Below are 16,271 nucleotides of genomic sequence, written 5' to 3'. Positions count from 1 at the left end.
ATAATTGGCTAAATGCATTAATTTTAGGAGGAGGGATTCAACTTTATATTCAAGTAGATATAGTTTACCCAATAGCAGTTTTTAATTTTTAGAGGAAGTGTGTAAAGTTGGTAATCATTTCATCAGCAGAGAGGTATGGTCGGAGGAGAAGCTTAGTTTCCAAAAGTTAAAGCGGTCATAAACATTCATTTTTGAGACAGGGATGTTACCAAAGCTGTTTTGTCTTCATTAGTTATGTTATAGCTAATATTCAAAGATGCATTACAAGCTGAAAACGTTTTTCAACACAAAAAACAATTATGACAATAACCATAAACATTTGGATGACAACTAATCGTTACCCAAAATTATTCAACGCCCTTCATGAAGGAAGCAATGGGATGCTCGCGGAGGGCCATGCAGGAATGCCCACATGCAGGAACGCCCGAATTGCAGGCTGATGTTGCACACTATTGGAATAATTCAGTGTGAGACGTCAGGCTGCCTGAGAACTGCTGCAGCTCCGATTCAGTGTGCTAGGGTCCAAAAATAAGAGAGCGTCAAAGAAACGCTGAGCTCTCCAATTGGCCCAAACGCGTGTCTGTCAAGAAGGATAAACTCTGCTATCCGCTGGCTGCAGTGGTCGCTGGCTCAATTGAGAAGAGAAGATGTGGAGAAAATATTTGACATGGAGCTAAAATTGGGAAATCGCAGTTTATTTGCTAAAGCATACATCTGCGGAAGGTGCGTTGGATATCTCCATGCTTTTGACTATTGACTTAGGACACTGGAATGCTTCCTATTGGAGAACATTTAGAGGAGACGCTCAACTTATTGCGATACAGTTTTACCTCGGGTATGGAATCTAATAACGTAACGCAGAATGGAATAGTTTATTTTGACGATAAATATTGTGTATAGTTTGTGAAACAGGATAGAGACGCATTTATTAAATGGCTTGCTGCTACAAGGTGAAATCCTACGTAAGCAGTTCTGCTTAGTGATGTACAGTACAGATACATTTATGTAGAGGGGAAATTATAAATTTTTTATATAATCATGTGGTACTAACATATTGCATATGCCTATGACTCCTCTCTTCACCTTGTGGGACATCCTTGACGCAGCTTGTGAAATGTTGATGGAATGCCTTTTAGTAGGGTTGTCAGTGCTTCAATAAACATTATAGTTTGTTTTGATGATGATAATGATGATGATGATGTTGATGATGATGATGTGGTTGAAGACTTCAACAATTGACTAATGCAGTGATGAGAAACGTCTGTCTTTCTAGGTATCAGTCAAATATTTTTGTGCCATTTTTGTTGGTAGATTATGATTACATTAGATTTGAAGGATGGCCCCGCGAGACTAGGATTGCGTTGGTATACAATACATAATGAATAGATCTTCTGTCCACCAGTGACGAATTTCTACGATGTTAATTTACTAGATCCTGACTGTTTTGTACTCGTAAATGAGCCCGCTTATTTGACCAGCAGCTTATATAATGCATGGCCCCATGCTATGATCTGGTCTAATGTACAGTACGGTGGATATCAGAATGATATGTGTTACACCAGTTAAAGACAATCATCCATGAGTTTGCTGTAGGGGCATAATGTAGAGTATACTATATATATATATATATATATATATATATATATATATGATATGGAGATGTATCTCACAAACACCTCATCTGTGCAAATGCTTAGCCTAAATGTAAATTAAGTACATCTCTATTCAAGGTTACATTCAGGACTGAGGCAGTGGAGTGCATTAAATAATGAAACTAAGATGTATTACTTGATATAATGCCAAAGATTTTTTGTGTCATTAAAATGGTCTGGCTTTTGTTGCTTATTTGTCAAAAGCACAGACTTCTGTTGTGCTAAGCATTTCCAATTGTGCACCTGTTATTTTCAATGGAATAGCAAAGCCTTAAAGATTTTGTTCTTTCTTTTTGTCCTTTTGTTCTACCTTTATGTTGCATTCACTCAATAACAAAGCAATGTTTACTCTGTGAACACTGGACCTTTAGGACTTTTAAAACATTATTCTTTCTGCCCTTTGTCTCGAGGGACCATTGATGCTAATATTAGACTATTGTGTTGGTGTTAGTTTAAAGATAAAAGACAACTTTCAATTTGAAATGTCTAACAAGACACATTCATTTTGTATCATGACTTAAAATTGATTGACAGCAGTTACTGCGTAGTTATTGACATGCTTTACATTTACTCATATTTTTATGACTGTTTGTTTCAATGAAAGCCTATTTTTCTTTGACAGGAGTTCGATCAGCCAGGTGATTAACACCGAGCTCCTCAGACTCTTCCTCTGCAGTCCATCTCCAAACACACCAGCGTCAGGGGACAGCAGTCCATTTAATTAAAGTGCTTAAGCGATTAGCATGGCGCCCATAATGGAGGACAGGCATACTGTCCTGCATCTCTATGAGCCCGTCCGCGAGCTATGCAGTATCAGCCTCTATCTCCCCAAGGGGAGGGCCCCAGTGTTTTCATACAATAGCCACGCCCCTCTGTGGGACCAGCCCAGTAATGACCAAGACCAGGGAGAGGTGGATCCCACGGCAGCCAAACAAAGAGGCCAGTCTTATGAGTCCGCAGCCGAACTCCTCAACTCCTACCAGGCAACAAAGGAAGCTGTTGCTGAGCTCTGCTGGCTGGCCACGGAGCACCACCAGTTGCTGACTGATCTCTTATCTCTGTGCGGAGACTGCGCCAACAAAGTCAGGATGGGTAATCAGGATGGGAAGCTCCAGGGTCACAGGGAGGGTTGTGGGAGCTTCTCAGGACAGGTCCTCAGTAGTAATGCTCAACATGCTCTCTCCTTGTCCCCGGAGCACAAGAGAGCCTCCTCACGGGGCAGAAAGCTGAAGAAGCTGGGTGTGAAGAAGTTAGACAGTGCAGAAGAGTTCCTGCATAGCAAGATGAAGAAGAAAGTAGGGCTAGGAAGCACTGCAGTTGAGTCTTTATCTGTCCAGTCCTTGGCTCAGACCCAGAATCAATCCAACCTTGTCCCAGTGGTGGAGGAGCAGAGAGTTCCTGGGACCCTAGCATCTCTCCGAGCTGTGGCCAGCAACCCCATCCTCCCTGTGGAGGAGCACTTCCATATTGCCAGGGAGGGCTGGGACTTCATGGAGGACGACTCTCGAGCCTCTGAGCCAAACCTGGACTGTACTGACATGTCTGAGTATGACAGTGAACTCTGCTTGGGCTATGAAGCTTCTTCCTGTAGTTTATTGGAAAACGTTCAGGATCATATCGAACGGGAGTATATGCTGAGTGGGAACAACATTCGTCCCATGCGGTCTGAGGACAAGTCAGCCCACCAGCTCTATAATGAGATCAACAGGAGGGACACAGGGGTTAGGGTGGTGGTCAAGGTGCAGGAAAATGAGGCCACAGTTCAACGTGCTAGCCATATGAGCCCAAACAGATCCAAAGAGTTCTATCCAGAGGCTGAATCAGTTGCACCTCAGCCGAGGACCAGCAGCTGTCAGCAGGAGTTTGGGGAATGGAGGAGTCTAAACGGGGACATTAGGGATACGGTAGGGACCAAACCTGCAGAGGGGCTAAGGCTACCTCTCTCACACCCTACTGAGGCCTCCTCTACCAAATCCCACAGTAAGAGTCCCTGTTCACCCTCTCTGTGTGGGGTGTTCAACACCTCATACCCTGCCACCAACAGTCTGCAGAGCATGTCCCCAGTGCTGTCCCCTCTATTGTCCAAGCTCCCCAGCCCCCAGCTCAACCATCGCATCCTGCTCCTTTCTGACGAGGATGTTTGCCAGGGGACGGACAGTGACAGCCCCCGGACCGGATCCAAAGAAGCGCCCAAAGTCACCACGGAGGTCATAGATAAGAATGGCAACAAGCGGACCATCACACGGCTGGACCTGAACCTCAGCAGACTACCAGCGACTTCCAAATGGAATTCCACCAGCCTCTCTACGGCAACAGGTGAGTTAGTGTTATTAAAAATCACAACAATCCTCCCACCTCCCATTCTTTCCTGTCCCGTCTTGACACTAACGTTGACATCAATGCTTCACTCCTCTGTGTGACGTGTCTCTCAGAGTTTGTCCTTGATCTGGCTTCAGTACAACACTGGAATGGAACGGCTGTTATGTTTACTTAGCTGTAAGAGAGATTATAGAATGATTGATGTGTAGACTACAGCACCTGAGCTTTATATCTGCAGTTTGTCACCCAGCCCATACAGCCTGGGGATGTTTTGGAAATGGTCTGTTACAGCGGTCAAACAGCAATAACTGTTTTTACTTAACACTGTGGGAGTTTTCGCACTGACTAAAGCTATTTGCTCTCTGTATTTCCCTCTAGGAGACAGAGTAAACAGTGTTCCAGTGCTAGCTGTCACAGTCATCACTTGACAATCTGTCTAAAATGTTTCTGATCATCCTGTTTTGGTTGTGACTGGCCTGATGTGCTTGCTTTGTCCTTGGCATGTGACTCAGTATGAAAAGCTGCCCAACAGACAGAGAGAGAGAGAGAGCGAGTGAGAGAGAGAGAGAGAGAACAGAGCCTGAGACTGATTTGATTTCTATCCCATGCTGATGAGCCTCTCTTAACCCTTGAATCTCCGGGGGCAGGAGTGGTTGGATGGGGTTCCAGATCAAAGGCTCTGGGTTGACATGCAGTTTAAATCCACTACCGCTGTCATGAAAACAATGTGAACTGAAGCATTGCCAATTTGTTCTCTTAGTGCTCTGCACCTCCTCCTAAACCACTCCCTACTGAGTTCACAGGCTGCCAGCTGACAAAGACTCACCCTCAACAGGCGTATGGGTTGCAGAAAAAATAATTAGGATTTGGGATGTGGCTTAAGAAGCAGAAGTGCAGCAGAACTTCAGAATTGCCTGACAGTCTCTTAATCTTGCCCTAATAAACTGTATCTCATGGTTACATTGACAAGCCTTGGGTCGTTAAATAATGTGACATTGACTGTTAGCCATTGCATCCCATATGTCACTACAGCACAGAGTTGACTGCTCTTACATTGTACACTGAGTGTACAAAACATTAGGAACACCTGCTCTTTCCATGACATAGACTGACCAGGTGAATCCAGGTAAAAGCTATAAACCTTATTGATGTCACCTGTTAAATACACTTCAATAAGAGTAGATTAAGGGTTTTTAAGCCTTGAGAGAATTGAGACATGGATTGTGTATGTGTGCCATTCATTGGTTGAATGTACAAGACAAAATATTTAAGTGCCTTTGAACTGGGTATAGTGGTAGGTGCCAGGCGCACCGGTTTGAGTGTGTCCAGAACTGCAACACTGCTGGGTTTTTCACACTTAACTGTTTCCCGTGTGTGTCAAGAATGGTCCACCACCCAAAGGACATCCCGACAACTTGACACAACTGTGGGAAGCATTGGAGTCAACATGGGCCAGCATGCCTGTGAAACGCTTTCGACACCTTGTAGAGTCCATGCCCCGATAAATTGAGGCTGTTCTGAGGGCTAAAGGGGGTGCAGCTCAATATTAGGAAGGTGTTCCTAATGTTTTGTGCACTCAGTGTATAACCAGGATGTCTGGTAGTGCCATTTGACCTCCAATCCTTTGATCAGGGTAAGAGTGCAATAGCGTGACCCTGGCTTAGTGTTTGGCTGCATTCCATCAGTCCAAATTGGGTAAGGGAAGATACAGAGGTCATGAAACAAGTTTTTGCCTAGTGCTTTAATTAGAGCAGTTACATCATTATTACATTAACCTGTAACTACATTGTAACTGCATTGATGACCTCACCAATGTTGCTCGTACTCTCTCTCTCTTTTCAACAGCAATTTCCCGCAGTTAGCTTTTTTACTGTCCACTTAATTTGTTTATAGACTGTGAAGAATAGTCAAGAAGCCTTTCTTAGTGATGTATTCTGGACCAGTAAGCAGTGTTACTCCTATCCTGTCAAAAATATTTGTGGTAAGAGACACAGAATAGAGGACCAATGTTCAGCCTAGTATAGTCATGGCTGGAGGGAGGCTGGTGTATGCAGGCGGATAGATAGTGTTACTCATGTGGGAATAATCTAATCTGAATCAATTCTCATCGCAGTAATGTCCCCCCATTCTCTCTCACACACACACACACACACACACACACACACACACACACACACACACACACACACACACACACACACACACACACACACACACACACACACACACACACACACACACACACACACACACACACACACACACACACGCAGTCACCCAGCCACCACACAATTTCCCTCTGAGCCGGCTTAAGTCTGCCCCTCATCCATTTTTTATTAATCTTGTGAACCTTCCCAGAATGCAAGACTACAGAGACTAGATTCAAACAGACAGAAATCTTATTTTTCCTTAAAGCTGCAATATGTCACTTTTTAGGCAACCTGACCAAATTCACATAGAAATATGAGTTATAGATCTGTCATCTGTCATCTGTCTAAGAAGCGGTAGATCTGTTCCATATGTACTCTTTTTATGCTTCTCGTTCTTAAGTTTTGTTTTTGCATCTTTTATTTTCGGTTTTGCACAGCAGCTTCAAACAGCTGAAAATACAATATTTTTGGTTATGGAAAAGTTATTCCACAGAGTTTTAGATTGTACAAAGATTCTCCACAAAATTACTGCTTGTTTTGTCACATAAACTGAAATTAGGCAAACTATTTGAAGTTTTTCATCCAGAAAAGGGTGGAGCGATTTCTGCATATTGTACCTTTAAAGGTCAATATTGGCTTCTTCCTTTAAAACAATAGGAGAAATATGATGTTGATAAGAATTCAAAGCAGTATAATGTTTTGTCCCTATTAGCCTGTTTGTGTGCTGTTGAGGCTCATGATTAATCGATATGAGTTCTGTAAATAACTCTTCTTGGCCTTTGCGGACTAAGTGAACAAGATACAGTTTCATCTACAGGCATAGAACATGAAGACTGGCTAGTATTGCATTGCATGAACCATGTTGCAAATTGTTCCTTCTAAACCTCCCCTTTGATAGAGATGTGAGAACAGTCTCATTGTTCATTTGGCAGGACTTCAGTGGGTTCCGAACCATCCTTTGTCCATGTTCAATAATTCTTTACACTTGAAATGTTAACAAGGACAAATTGACAACAGAGGGGCTGGAAGAGCTACTATCTGGGTCAGAATGAAGGCTGCCTTCATAGTTCGGCCTGCCAATAATATCCTAATTTAGATACAATCGCTGTCATCTCCGTTGTCTGTGTGACGAGCAAATCATCAATGTTAAATTTGAAGAAGGAAACTGTACATTGGGGAGAGAGTATAAATGAAAGTTCAATGTAGAAACCTATTGCCTTGTCTTTCTAAATACTCTGTTTATAAATGCTCTCTATGTTTTACACTTAAAGATTATTTATGGATTTCCAATCGTGAATATTTAAGAATCATGGTACATTTGACATTTCTGCTCTGATTATCTACATTCTTTAAGCTCCTCTCATTGCAGGGGAGGTTTGTTCAAGAAACATTCCTTCTCGCCCCCATCCTAAATCCAATTTTTAAATTACTTTCAAGAATGCCAGAGGCAGCAGCAACTGACACACATAGAGCCTGAGTATCAGTGAATGTCCCTTACAAAATCTGAAAGACCGTAAATAATACCTTAATGACATAAACCAATCAAGCCCCAGGTCATATGAAACTGATCACTCCAGCCCGGGAGTCAGTCAGTCAGTTGACATCTGTCTTTACTTCCCTCTCCTAGCGTCCAACACAAAATGCTGGGCATGCAACATTGCCCTTCTCACTGAGGACAAGGGCCAGCTCTATTCAGATAATGAAATAGATTGTGCCAAGTGTGTGTGGGTAGGAGGGGTTGTGCTCTGCTCTCACGCTGCCTGTCTAAGCTGCGTCACAGCCAGAGAGATAGTACTGCACAAAGGCCCCTTTCTACTGTGGAACTGATTTTTCTTAATAAGTCACTGTAGGAGCTCTTGAGAACAACCTTACCTGCACATTCACTGCATCGTAGTCATATCCATGTCATTTTAGGTTTATGTTATCGGTTGAAAACCTATTTGATTTATAATTGTTTTGTGTCGTACATCAATTGGTACCCAGCCCAGGCTTATTAGACACCATATCAAATCAAATCAAAGTTTATTTGTCACGTGCGCTGAATACAACAGGTGTAGACCTTACAGTGAAATGTTTACTTACAGGCTCTAACCAACAGTGGAAAAAGGTATTGGGTGAACAATAGGTAAGTAAAGAAATAAAACAACAGTAAAAAGACAGGCTATATACAGTAGCGAGGCTATAAAAGTAGCGAGGTGTCACGCCCTGACCATAGAGAGCTGTTTATTCTCTATGTTGGTTAGGTCGGGGTGTGATTAAGGGTGGGTTATCTAGGGGAATTGTATATCTCTGTTGGCCTGGTATGGTTCACAATCAGAGGCAGCTGTTTATCGTTGTCTTTGATTGGGGATCATATTTAGGTAGCTATTTCCCCATTGTAATTTGTGGGATCTTGACTATGTCTATGCCTGTGAGCATTATTATTAGCTTCACGTTTCGTTTGTTCGCTTTGTTGTTTTGTTCTTTGAAATGTTCTATTAAAAAAAAAAGGATGGAAACATACCACGCTGCATCTTGGTCTACTCCTTATGACGAACGTGACACGAGGCTACATACAGACACCGGTTAATCAGGCTGATTGAGGTAGTATGTACATGTAGATATGGTTAAAGTGACTATGCATATGTGATGAACAGAGATTAGCAGTAGCGTAAAAGAGGGGTTGGCGCGTGGGAAACAATGCAGATAGCCCGGTTAGCCAATATGCGGGAGCACTGGTTGGTCGGCCCAATTGAGGTAGTATGTACAAACTGTTGAGAATCCTTTTTTCCTAGACTTGGCACTCCGGTACCGCTTGCCATGCAATAGTAGAGAGAACAGTCTATGACAGGGTTGGCTGGGGTCTTTTATTTGCCTGGTGTAGAGGTCCTGGATGACAGGCTGCTCAGCCCCAGTGATGTACTGGGCCGTTCACACTACCCTCTGTAGTGCCTTGCGGTCAGAGGCTGAGCAATTGCCGTACCAGTGATGCAACCAGTGCAGTGATGCTCTCGATGTTGCTGCTGTAGAAACTTTTGAGGATCTCAGGACCCATGCCAAATCTTTTTAGTTTCCTGAGGGGGAATAGGCTTTGTCGTGCCCTCTTCACGACTGTCTTGGTGTGTTTGGACCATTCTAGTTTATTGTTGATGTGGACACCAAGGAACTTGACGCTCTCAACCTGCTCCACTACAGCCCCGTCGATGAGAATGGGGGCATGCTCGGTCCTCCTTTTCCTGAAGTCCACAATCATCTCCTTAGTCTTGTTTACGTTGAGGGATAGGTTGTTATTCTGGCACCATCCGACCAGGTCTCTCACTACCTCCCTATAGGCTGTCTCGTCGTTGATCAGGCCTACTTCTACCACTGTTGTATCGTCTGCAAACTTAATGATGGTGTTGGAGTCATGCCTGGCCTTGCAGTCGTGGGTGAACAGGGAGTACAGGAGGGGACTGAGCACACAGCCCTGGGGAACTCCAGTGTTGAGGATAAGCGTGGCAGATGTGTTGCTACCTACCCTCACCACCTGGGGGCGGCCCGTCAGGAAGTCCAGGATCCAGTTGCAGAGGGAGGTGTTTAGTCCCAGGATCCTTAGCTTAGTGATGAGCTTTGAGTGTACTATGGTGTTGAACTCTGAGCTGTTGTCAATGAATAGCATTCTCACATAAGTGTTCCTTTTGTCCAGGTGGGAAAGTGCAGTGTGGAGTGCAATAGAGATTGCATCATCTGTGGATCTGTTTAGGCGGTATGCCAATTGGAGTGGGTCTAGGGTTTCTGGGATAATGGTGTTGATGTGAGCTATGACCAACCTTTCAAAGCACTTCATGGCTACGGACGTGAGTGCTAAAGGTCTGTAGTTATTTAGGCAGGTTGCCTTTGTGTTCTTGGGCACATTTACTATGGTGGTCTGCTTGAAACATGTTGGTATTACAGACTCAATCAGAGACATGTTGAAAATGTCAGTAAAGACACCTGCCAGTTGGTCAGCATATGCCCGGAGCGCACGTCCTGGTAATCCGTCTGGCCCCGCAGCCTTGCGTATGTTTACCTGTTTAAAGGTCTTACTCACGTCGGCTACGGAGAGCGTGATCACACAGTCATCCAGAACAGCTGATGCTCTCATGCATGCCTCAGTGTTGCTTGCCTCAAAGTGAGCATAGAAGTGATTTAGCTCATCTGGTAAGCTCGTGTCACTGGGCAGCTCGCGGCTGTGCTTCCCTTTGTAGTCTGTAATAGTTTGCAAGCCTTGCCACATAAGACAAGCATCGGAGCCGGTGTAGTATGATTCAATCTTAACCCTGTATTGACGCTTTGCCTGTTTGATGGTTTGTCGCAGGGCATAGCAGTATTTCTTGTAAGCTTCCGGGTTAGAGTACCGCACCTTGAAAGCAGCGGCTCTACCCTTTAGCTCAGTGCGAATGTTGCCTGTAATCCATGGCTTCTGGTTGGGGTATGTACGTACAGTCACTGTTGGGACGACGTCCTTGATGCACTTATTGATAAAGCCAGTGACTGATGTGGTGTACTCCTCAATGCTATCGGAAGAATCCCGGAACATGTTCCAGTCTGTGATAGCAAAACAGTCCTGTAGTTTAGCATCTGCTTCATCTGACCACTTTTTTTATAGACCGATCAAGTTCTTGTATGTGTGCACAAAACATGTAGTTTTTTAAACATTAAACAAATTAAATGTATTTAACAATTTAAATGCACAATTAGGCAATTATAACAAAGTACAGTTTTCACCTAGTTACATTGTAAGGGAGTGCATAATTGACGGCAGGGAAGTCAGGTGCAGGAGAGCAAAACTGGGTAATCAACAGAGCAGTTTTATTCATAAAACCATCGGAAACCAGAACAACAAACAAATGGGTACAAAACCCGTCGCGCACCAGAGAAAACGTGCACATGCACTTCCAATAAATAATTCTGCACAAAGACATGGGGGGAAGAGAGGGTTAAATACACAACATGTAATGAGGGAATTGAGACCAGGTGTGGGGGAAGACAAGACAAAACAAAAGGAAAATTAAAAGTGGATCGATGATTGTCCAGCAGAGCACCGGCCTCGGGGACGACCGGGATGGCGAGGCTTAGGGCGATCCGGACAAAGACGGTGGAACTCCTGCAGCATTGAAGGGTCTAACATGTCCTCGACCGGAACCCAGCACCTCTCCTCTGGACCGTACCCCTCCCACTCCACAAGGTACTCAAGGCCCCTCGCCCGACGCATCGAATCCAGTATCGAGTAAACAGAGTACGCCGGGGCCCCCTCGATATCCAGAGGGGGAGAAGGAACCTCATGCACCTCAGACTCCTGGAGCGGGCCAGCCACCACCAGCCTGAGGAGAGGCACATGGAATGAGGGTTAATACAGTAATCGGGTGGAAGCTGTAACCTGTAACAAACCTCATTCGCTCTCCTCAGGACTTTAAATGGCCCCATAAACCGCGGGCCCAGCTTCCGGCAGGGCAGGCGGAGGGGCAGGTTTCGGGTCGAGAGCCAGACCCGGTCCCCCGGTGCGAACATCGGGGCCTCACTGCGGTGACGTCTGCGCTGACTTTCTGACGCAGCACGGCCCGCTGAAGGTGAACACGAGCAGCTTCCCATGTCTCCTCCGCGCGCCTGAACCAGGTGTCCACCGCAGGAGCCTCGGTCTGACTCTGATGCCAAGGCGCCAGAACCGGCTGGTACCCCAGTACGCACTGGAAGGGGGAGAGGTTTGTGGGGGGGGGGGGGGGGGTGGAGTGGAGGAGCGAGTTCTGTGCCATCTCGGCCCAGGGCACGAACACCGCCCACTCCCCCGGCCGGTCCTGGCAATAAGACCGCAGAAACCTGCCCACATCCTGATTTACTCTCTCCACCTGCCCATTACTCTCGGGGTGATCGAGACCCCCAGACGTTCCATGAACACCTTCCAGAACCTTGACGTGAGCTGGGGACCTCGATCAGACACTATATCCACTATATATAGTGCCGGAAGACGTGCGTAAACAAGGCCTGCACAGTCTGTAGGGCCGTAGGGAGACCGGGCAGAGGGAGGAGACAGCAGGATTTAGAGAACTGATCCACAACGACCAGGATCGTGGTGTTACCCTGTGAGGGGGAGATTGGTAAGGAAATCCGCCGACAGGTGCGACCACGGCCATTGTGGAACGGTTAAGGGGTGTAGCTTCCCTCTGGGCAGGTGCCTAGGAGCCTTACACTGGGCGCACACTGAGCAGAAGGAAACATAAACCCTCACATCTTAGACAAGGTAGGCCACCAGTACCTCCCGCTCAAACAGCGCACTGTCCGACCAATACCAGGATGACCAGAGGAGGGTGACGTGTGGGCCCAATAGATCAACCGGTCACAGACAGCAGACGGGACGTACAGACGCCCAACGGGACACTGGAGTGGAGCGGGCTCTGCACGCAACGCCTGCTCAATGTCTGCATCCAGCTCCCACACCACCGGCACTACCAGGCAGGAGTACGGAAGTATGAACCATGGGCCGCTCCTCTGTGTCATACAGCCGGGACAGTGCGTCTGCCTTCACGTTCTGGGAGCCTGGTCTGTAGGACAGGGTGAAAACAAAACTGGTGAAAAACATGGCCCACCTTGCCTGACGAGGGTTCAGTCTCCTCGCTGCTCGGATGTACTCCAGATTGTGGTGGTCAGTCCAGATGAGAAAAGGGTGTCTAGCCCCCTCAAGCCAATGTATCTTCACCTTCAAGGCCTTGACGACAGCCAACAGCTCCCGGTCCCCCACGTCATAGTTTTGCTCCGCCGGGCTGAGCTTCTTCGAGAAGAAGGCACAGGGGCGGAGCTTCGGTGGCGTACCTGAGCTCTGAGAGAGCACAGCTCCTATCCCAGCCTCGGATGCGTCCACCTCCACTATGAACGCCAAAGAGGGATCCGGATGGGCCAACACGGGAGCCAAGGTAAACAGAGCCCTCAGGTGACTAAAAGCCCTGTCCGCCTCAGCCGACCACTGCAAACGTACTGGGCCCCCCTTCAGCGGTGAAGTAATGGGAGCCACTACCTGACCAAACCCCTGATAAACCTCCGGTAGTAGTTGGCAAACCCTAAGAACCGCTGCACCTCCTTTACCGTGGTGGGAGTCGGCCAAATACACGGCTGCAATGCGGTCACTCTCCATCTCCACCCCTGAGGTGGAAATGCGGTACCCTAGGAAGGACACGGACTGTTGGAAGAACAGGCATTTCTCAGCCTGGACATACAGGTCATGCTCCAACAGGCGACCAAGCACCCTGCACACCAGGGACACATGCTTGGAGCGTGTAGCGGAGTATATCAGAATGTCATCAATATACACCACTACACCCTGTCCGTGCAGGTCCCTGAAAATCTTGTCTAGAAAGGCTTGGAAGACTGATGGCGCATTCATCAACCCGTACGGCATGACGAGGTACTCATAGTCCCCTGAGGTGGTACTGAAAAACGTCTTCCGCTCGTCTCCCTCCCGGATACGCACCAGGTTGTAAACACTCCTGAGATCTAGTTTGGTGAAGAAGCACGCCCCGTGCATTGACTCAATCGCTGTGGCTATGAGCAGTAGCGGGTAACTATACCTCACAGTGATCTGGTTCAGGCCTCTATAGTCAATACACGGGCACAGACCTCCCTCCTTCTTCTTCACAAAAAAGAAACTTGAGGAGGCGGGTGAAGTAGAGGACCGAATGTACCCCTCATGCAGGGATTCAGTGACATATGTTTCCATAGCCACCGTCTCCGCCTGTGACAGGGGATACACGTGACTGCTGGGAAGTGCGGCGTCTACCAGGAGATTTATCGCACAATCCCCCCGACGATGAGCGCTGCCTGAACAAGGAGAGGAACCGACTTCGGCGAAGACGTGACACACATCACACAAACAATACACTTCTCCTTCTCCCCCAGGCTTTGAGAATAAATTGTTCAATGTCAAAAACTCCCTTTTGGAAAATGAATTCCAGCCCGTGTCCATTCTGTAGCCAGAACCCTTCAGGGTGAGCACCAAACAGAACATGTCTCAAGTCATCATACAGAGGGCAAGAAAACACAAAATGGACTTTCTATTTCCCCAAGATCACACAATGCACACAATCTTTCCTCTTCAGGGAGTATGTTGAATCTACCTGTCTCTAGTGTTAGAGGGAGGGGGTGGATCTTAGCTGTGCACAAACTGACATTTGGCCTATTTGATTGCTGGCATCTGTAATTACAGTGGCTGTTTAGCCTCTAGTTGGTGTGCTTCATGATGAGAGAGAGCTCTCCAGTCTCCATGTCTCACTACTGTATGTCATGTTCACCCTGCCTCTGTAGGACAGGGCCCAGACTGCCAACCAACCAACGGCCGACAGAGAGCAAGGGGAGCAGGGCTAAACTATGCAGGACAGACAGGAAATTCTGATTTACAAAGCCTGCTTCGAGCACAGAGATGATGGAGTTTCTAGTTAACCAAGCACATGGGTAAAACCACATGGCTGAGTCTTTATATTAGAATAATGAGTTTATAGATTTTTGTTTAGTAAAGTAGAAGTAGGTCACTAGGCACCACTGTGAGTGGGTGAAAGACAGGAGAGTGTTGGAGAGGGAGAGAGGGATTGAGAGAGACTGCACTGTTTCTAATGCATGGCTTCAGCCTGTTCGATGGAGTGCCTTCAGAAGAGGGTCGTTCCTGCTCACCTTGAGTGTTGAGCAGTGACTTGCGTATTATCTCTAGTATTAGTAATTTATCACACCTGACACGCTAAGATTAGCCATGAGACGACCTCTCAGCACCATGTGACCTAACAAACACAGGCCCTGTTCTTTTTGCTCCCCACTCTCTTTCATTCTCACTGTCTGTCTGACAGCTGCTCAGTTCACACGCTCTGATTTATACACTGTCACATCACAGCCCTGTCAATCAACACCTGCAGGTCCACAGTATTCCCTGCCTGCCTGGCCTCCACCGAGGGGGATGAAGTGTGGAAACACACCTGTGCGTATAAATTAGATTATATAAGTCCTTGGCAGAGTAGCAAACAGTTTGGTAGCTAGAGCAGAACAGTAGCACTGTATAGTATAGCAGAACAGAAGCACTGTGTAGTATAGCTAGAGCAGAACAGTAGCACTGTATAGTATAGCAGAACAGTAGCACTGTGTAGTATAGCTAGAGTAGAACAGTAGCACTGTATAGTATAGCAGAACAGTAGCACTGTATAGTATAGCAGAACAGTAGCACTGTGTAGTATAGCTAGAGTAGAACAGTAGCACTGTATAGTATAGCTAGAGTAGAACAGTAGCACTGTATAGTATAGCTGGAGTAGAATAGTAGCACTGTATAGTATAGCAGGACAGAAGCACTGTATAGTATAGCTAGAGTAGAATAGTAGCACTGTATAGTATAGCAGAACAGTAGTACTGTATAGTATAGCAGAACAGAAGCACTGTGTATTATAGCTAGAGCAGAACAGTAGCACTGTATAGTATAGCAGAACAGTAGTACTGTATAGTATAGCAGAACAGAAGCACTGTGTAGTATAGCTAGAGTAGAACAGAAGCACTGTATAGTATAGCAGAACAGTAGCACTGCATAGTATAGCAGAACAGAAGCACTGTATAGTATAGCAGAACAGTAGCACTGTGTAGTATAGCTAGAGTAGAATAGTAGCACTGTATAGTATAGCAGAACAGTAGCACTGTATAGTATAGCAGAACAGTAGCACTGTATAGTATAGCAGAACAGTAGCACTGTATAGTATAGCAGAACAGTAGCACTGTATAGTATAGCTAGAGTAGAACAGTAGTACTGTATAGTATAGCAGAACAGTAGTACTGTATAGTGTAGCTAGAGCAGAACAGTAGGACTGTATAGTATAGCAGAACAGTAATACTGTATAGTGTAGCTAGAGCAGAACAGTAGGACTGTATAGTATAGCAGAACAGTAGTACTGTATAGTGTAGCTAGAGCAGAACAGTAGGACTGTATAGTATAGCAGAACAGTAGTACTGTATAGTGTAGCTAGAGCAGAACAGTAGGACTGTATAGTATAACAGAACAGTAGTACTGTATAGTGTAGCTAGAGCAGAACAGTAGGACTGTATAGTATAACAGAACAGTAGTACTGTATAGTGTAGCTAGAGCAGAACAGTAGGACTGTATAGTATAGCAGAACAGTAGTACTGTATAGTGTAGCTA

At 45.9% G+C, this 16,271-nt stretch overlaps 1 protein-coding gene across 1 annotated transcript in view; it reads left to right on the top strand.

The window, feature by feature from the left end:
• The first annotated feature begins 612 nt into the window (after positions 1-612).
• LOC139384061 (formin-like) overlaps positions 613-16,271 on the top strand; it is a 117,274-nt gene continuing 101,615 nt past the window's right edge. The window contains exons 1-2 of the mRNA XM_071128698.1: positions 613-723; positions 2,275-3,968. Of these exons, the coding sequence (XP_070984799.1) occupies positions 2,396-3,968 (1,573 nt within the window). The 5' untranslated portion in view covers positions 613-723; positions 2,275-2,395. The remainder of the gene's footprint in view (positions 724-2,274; positions 3,969-16,271) is intronic.

The sequence above is a fragment of the Oncorhynchus clarkii genome, chromosome 25 (genome assembly GCF_045791955.1).
Source record: "Oncorhynchus clarkii lewisi isolate Uvic-CL-2024 chromosome 25, UVic_Ocla_1.0, whole genome shotgun sequence".
NCBI classification, from domain to species: Eukaryota; Metazoa; Chordata; class Actinopteri; order Salmoniformes; family Salmonidae; genus Oncorhynchus; species Oncorhynchus clarkii.
The sequence above is the reverse complement of the archived record's forward strand: the minus strand, read 5'-3'. Positions and strand labels throughout refer to the sequence as shown.